At 33.6% G+C, this 5,947-nt stretch overlaps 1 protein-coding gene across 2 annotated transcripts; it reads left to right on the top strand.

Moving 5' to 3' along the window:
- The first annotated feature begins 263 nt into the window (after positions 1-263).
- LOC114416453 (serine/threonine/tyrosine-protein kinase HT1-like) lies at positions 264-5,373 on the top strand. Of its 2 annotated transcripts, none has more exons than XM_028381321.1 (3): positions 264-1,089; positions 2,171-2,626; positions 4,843-5,373. In XM_028381321.1, the coding sequence occupies exons 1-3, from the start codon at positions 727-729 to the stop codon at positions 5,095-5,097; spliced, it is 1,074 nt and encodes a 357-aa protein (XP_028237122.1). In that variant the 5' UTR covers positions 264-726; the 3' UTR covers positions 5,098-5,373. The 2 variants fall into 2 exon arrangements, with proteins under 2 accessions (XP_028237122.1, XP_028237123.1); XM_028381322.1 differs by lacking the exon at positions 4,843-5,373 and adding an exon at positions 3,356-4,819.
- The last annotated feature ends 574 nt before the right edge of the window (positions 5,374-5,947 follow it).

Genomic DNA, 5,947 nt, shown 5'->3' with positions numbered 1-5,947 from the left:
ATTTACTAAAAAAATATTTTCAGATTAACAATCAAGATTCAAACTCACTTTTCTTATATGATATTAATATTAAGTGTGCGTTGGAAAGGAAGATTACAAACATACCTTTAAGATAAACACAGGCCTAGGTTTGTAAAAACATCAGCACCATTACTTTTACTTTCAAAGTTATTTTTATGTGTTGGATTTACCTAATGTCACATCCATCACAATTTCAATTTTAATCCAAATAAAGACGGAGTCTCGAGCACTAGATCAACCTTCATTTGTCTTGTTACTACCTACTATAACTATTTCTCTCTCTCACTTGCTGCAGGCACTTGATTGGAAGTTGAAAATCAACAAAAACTTATCAATCTCTCTTTTTCTCTTTCTCTCTCCGGCACCTCTTGTTAAAAAATTGTTCTTTTCACCGAAACCCGTAAAGGGTCCTGAGCTAGCTTCTTCTCCATCCATGGTCCTGATTTTTTTCTTCCTCTTGTTTTCAGCTTCTATATGCAAAAGGGGGTGGACCAAATGCTGCAAAATATTTATAATGTAGTTACTCACTAACCACCTAAGCCATGAAAACCAAAATTTTTCCCACTTGGGTATTCTGCGAAAATTGGTGCATTTGTTTATCCCTCTAGTTTAAGCCGTGGTTGGATCTGCATTTGGTGTGCAGGAACTTTGGCAAAAAGGTTGAACTTTGATGGTTAATTTTGAGAGGCTTCAAGTGTGAGCCACATGAAGAACTTGAAGTGGCACAAGCAAATTTCCAACAGTGGCAACAAGTTGGGGAGAAGGCTTTCGCTTGGTGAGTATAACCGTGCAGTGTCATGGTCCAAGTATTTGGTGTCACCAGGGGCTGAGATAAAGGGTGAAGGAGAAGAGGAATGGAGTGCAGATATGTCTCAGTTGCTCATTGGATCCAAATTTGCCTCTGGAAGGCACAGCAGAATCTACAGAGGGGTTTACAAGCAAAAAGATGTGGCAATTAAGCTGATTAGTCAACCTGAGGAGGATGAGGACTTGGCTGCTTTTCTTGAGAAGCAATTCACTTCTGAGGTGTCCTTGCTCCTCAGATTAGGCCACCCAAATATTATTACTGTAAGTTTTTTCTTTCTTCAACCTTTGTGTTTTGCGTGAACATGATGTGATATAGTTGGCAGATAATTATGGTTCATAAGCATGTGGTCGGAGGTTTGATCTTAAGGTTGGTGTTTATGAAATAACATCTACCGAGAGATGTCATTAGCTTGGAGAATTAGTGCATGTTTGGGTATCCATTGCAGATGGAAGTTGGTGACAAAATGAAGTTTGCAAAAACATTCTCACCCTTCCTTTGGCGTTCAGTTTGCGGTAGACTATTGGATTTGGTTTTGGAATTCGTGCACAGTGAGTTGGACTGAAAACCAAATATGCTCTTAGTCTTTAGCTTTCCACCGAGGAATATCTTGGATTCACAAAAAAAATAAAAAAATTTGGTAGCCTTTGTCTAAATATCCAATTGTCATATGTTCTTCACCTTTAGAGGATAGGTTTTTACCCTCTTTTAAACGTTTTGATGGTTCAGTGCTAAGGTTGTTTTTGTCTTGCAATTCTAACTAGGTGTTGTGAAATTTGGTGAAGGAACTAGGAAGACCAAAAAGGAAACAATTATCTGCAAAATGAAGTTATGGATTAAAATACGAATTTTCTACATTTGATGCTATGGTTGGCAAATTAGTTGGAAAAGTGGTGCAAGAGGCTTGTGCATATGAAATTAAAATTGCCAAAGGTTCTTCCAATGCCTCTAGTGTATTGTTCCATTCCATTTGTTGAAAAGTTGAAAAGTTGAAACTGAACATAAGAGCTGAGATTCGTCTTTAACATAGGCTATTTCTTTAGCATGTCATTTAGTTACCCTCTCACCCCAATCATTCCAGTGTCTTGTGGATGTTGTTGTTGATCTAGTATTGAGTTTGAGGAGCTCTGAGAAGCAAGTGTTTCAATTGGTTGATTCTTTCTCTTGAAAGTTGATAATATGGTATTTTGGTCTAATTAATACACAAACACTAACAGCTGTTAATGCTGAGATTTACCATTTTTAAAGAAAAGAGAATGTTTTGAATGTAAATTTTCTGCTGCTGAATAATAGAGAAGAAATTAACCATGTCTCAGAAACTATTGACTTTTATTGATCATGCAGTTTATTGCTGCTTGCAAGAAACCTCCTGTGTTTTGCATAATAACTGAATATTTGGCTGGAGGTTCACTGGGAAAATTCCTGCATCACCAACAACCAAATATACTTCCACTAAAGCTTGTTCTGAAGTTAGCCCTCGACATTGCGCGGGGGATGAAATACCTTCATTCTCAAGGGATTCTTCATAGGGATCTCAAATCAGAAAATCTCCTTTTGGGGGAAGATATGTGTGTAAAAGTAGCAGATTTTGGTATCTCATGCTTAGAATCTCAGTGTGGCAGTGCAAAAGGATTCACCGGAACATACCGTTGGATGGCGCCCGAAATGATCAAAGAAAAGCATCATACCAAAAAAGTAGATGTGTATAGTTTTGGCATAGTTCTATGGGAGCTTTTGACAGGAAAGACTCCATTTGACAATATGACACCAGAACAGGCAGCATATGCAGTTTCGCACAAGGTTTGCATCAGAATTTACTTAAATTGTTTGACTCTTACTCTTTATTGTATTTTATGAAGAAAATTAAGTGCTCATTGCTTGCATATGTCTCATGATTAATCTACATATTTACCTCAAAAGCTAGTGGTATGCACATGCTCAGTCTGCATAAAATTGCCTTGCATCTTTATTGTTATATTTGTTAGTAGTATAATAGTTTCTTTATTAAATAATAGAACTTGTGACTCTAGACATATTGAAATCACTAAATTTATACATAATTCTGAATAGCATAAGAAGTACTTCCCAAAATTACAGTTACACTGGTCTGTGATTAACAGATCTATGAAATCAAGGAATGCTGTATATCTGTTGTTAAAGATGAAAACAACTGAATGCAAAATCAAATATTTTGTAAAGAAAAATACTGCTAAAACACTCTCAAACATTATCTTTCTGACACACCTTTTCATATTGACTGAAATTCATGTGGGTCCTATTTCCTTTTTGGCGGGTTTCATTTCCAAAAGCTTACATGAATTTCAACCAATATATAGAATAGAGTGTATTAGAAAGAGAGTGTTAAAAAATATGTTGGTAACACTCTTCATTTTGTAAATTTAATGTATGCTGTTGGAGATAACAACTCCAACAAAGAAAAGAGCTCAGGAAGAAATGAAATGCCATTTCATCAAAGTTGATTTTGTCAATGTAGCATTATAACAGTAGTACTGATCCTTTTGTTAACAGGAACAGTTTCCGTTTGCATTATTGTTTACACGAAGATGGAAACATGGGCATGCATAATTATCTATGTAAAGTTGTTATTATTATTCCTCACACCCTTTCATTTTATAATTTCAACCCACTATGTTGAGTATGTTCATGAACTATTTTGGCCACTATTGTTTACACAGTGTCAAAATTGAATATTTTAGTATACATAGTTACATATGCATACATATGTTTGTATGTTCGTTTTCATTATCTACTTTAATACTACTATTACTATGTCTGTATGCATGCACTTGACTATGTAACCCATTTTGATGGTTAATGTGCCCCGAATCTTTCTCAAGCGTGTTGGCGTTGTGGGCAACAATTATTCTCTGTCTATGATCTTTACAGAGCATGTGGTTGTTTGTGATTATGATAGCCTTGCTTATCCAAGCTAGGCACCTCAATTGCAACATTGAATTACGATAATAAAAAAAATACAAATAAAAATTTAGAGGTTTCTTTATTTTTTGCCTGACATATATAGATGATGGTTACTTTTCCAACATTTATAAGATATGGTATTGTGATATAACATTATTTATGAAAATCAATGATGGCTACCACCCCTGCTTCCCTGTCACATGCACAGCACATCAGAACTAGGTGCCATATAATTGAATCACTAATTGAAAGAGAAGCTTTTTTTTTTTTTTCCCCTCCTTTTTGATATTGCTTCCAATCAATCAGAGAAATGCAAGAACTATATACATAGTCCAATCTAACTTTTCTCGTTCATTGTCTTTGCACATGCTACAATATCCCAGAGATATACTTTGAATCTATAATTGAAAAAAATATACTGAGAATATACAGGTCATTAACTAAAGGCGGTTAATGTTACTGTTTTGCCATAGGCATGTTCCATGCATGGGACTTGTGAAACTCAACAACATGGCTTCATATATATGCTTTGGAAAGTGGGATTTAATTTCTGTGCATTATTTGTATAAATTATATTGACAATCAATAATTGTGCTAGATATGATTTTTAAAATAGTTGGTATATAAGTTAATAAGTTAATAAATTCACGATACATGTTAATTTGTAATTAAATAATAGTAAGTACATAGATGATTTAATCTCTTAGTTTTGCTAGCTTTATGGGTTTCGAGCATGCTAGTATAAACTTCTTCATAAGCACGTCTAAGAGAGAAGAAAATAAGAAAAATAAGTAAAATAAATTTCTCCAAAAGCTAAAATGAGCTTATGCATAAGTTAACATGTAATTGGCTTCTCCAAAATCTTATTTTTAACTTAGGCATAAACCAATTTTAGTTTTTGTAAAAATTCATTTTATTTTTTTCTTCTGTCAGGTCTTATAGAGAAGTTTATTGAAATAGACCCTTTATAACTACGAGTGCTTCTCTTCTTGATTGATTCACATTTGAAAAGTAAAGTGGGGTTTTATATAATTTTATTTTCAAACTCAATTTGATGGATTTTAATTCATGTGTAGAATGCAAGACCTCCATTGCCATCTGAGTGTCCATGGGCATTTAGTGATCTCATCAATAGATGCTGGTCAAGCAACCCTGATAAAAGGCCTCATTTTGATGAGATAGTGTCCATTTTGGAGTACTACACCGAATCACTTCAGCAAGATCCAGAGTTTTTCTCAACTTACAAACCGAGTCCTAGTAGTAGTAACACAATTCTGGGGTGCTTCCCCAAATGCAATGCTCGCCATAAATTTGGTGCATGCAAAGCTTAGCAATATAGAAATATGCTACTTGTCAAGCAATAGATGCATGCTTCTCAATTGTGTGACTTGAAGAATTGTATTATATTCAATCCCATGGGAAGAAAGTTTGTTCAATTAACGGATACAATTATTCTCTTCCTTTTTAATGAGCTCTTTTGAGTAAGAGGTAAATATGTGTTCCTTCAGTCAGTTATTTTGATTGCTATCCGTAAGGATATAAATTATTAATGACTAAATGTATCTTCTACTTTTATCATGAATTCTCCACTCGTTTTTTGTGGGTTAGATGCAATGCAAGGTTCCCCCCCTTAACCTACTATGTAGAAGTTGTGGTAAAAACTGAAATTGTGTACAACACGAGAAAGAAATGTTATGTATCAATTAAAGCAATCACTACTTTATTAAAAAGGTAATTTTGTCATCCTATTTTTTCCTCCCGTGACTTATTCTTAACACATTTTTTATTATTAACTAAATTTTATTGTGAGTTATAAAATTATCAATAAAGTTTATTAAATGAGAATTGAGACTTGCAAATTTTCATGATTTTTAATAAATTTTACCTAGTAATATAGTGTGTTCAAAAGAGTATATTAAAAAAAATGTCAACATTTATCTTCTCCATTGTATTCGAACATAAGGAAAGAAAATCAAACCAATACCATGGGTTACTGTTTTTGTGTTTGCATGCAATATCTACTTGGAGTTTTACAATTTCCAACAAAATATACTCCTTCCAACTCAAATATAAGTGAAGTTAACTAATTTGTATGCTAATTAAAAAGAAAGAAAGTTAATATTATTTCATTTTTTATTTCATTTTTAAAAAGTCTTTTTTTCTTAAATTATCTTTTATTGG

The sequence above is a fragment of the Glycine soja genome, chromosome 6, assembly GCF_004193775.1.
Source record: "Glycine soja cultivar W05 chromosome 6, ASM419377v2, whole genome shotgun sequence".
NCBI lineage: Eukaryota > Viridiplantae > Streptophyta > Magnoliopsida > Fabales > Fabaceae > Glycine > Glycine soja.
The sequence above is the reverse complement of the archived record's forward strand: the minus strand, read 5'-3'. Positions and strand labels throughout refer to the sequence as shown.

Excerpts from the sequence above, each read along its gene's own strand:
- LOC114416453 (XM_028381321.1), top strand. The coding sequence starts at position 727 with ATGAAGAACTTGAAGTGGCACAAGCAAATTTCCAACAGTGGCAACAAG. Across the intron at positions 1,090-2,170 it reads GCCACCCAAATATTATTACT|TTTATTGCTGCTTGCAAGAA; the intron begins GTAAGTTTTTTC and ends TTGATCATGCAG. Across the intron at positions 2,627-4,842 it reads CATATGCAGTTTCGCACAAG|AATGCAAGACCTCCATTGCC; the intron begins GTTTGCATCAGA and ends ATTCATGTGTAG.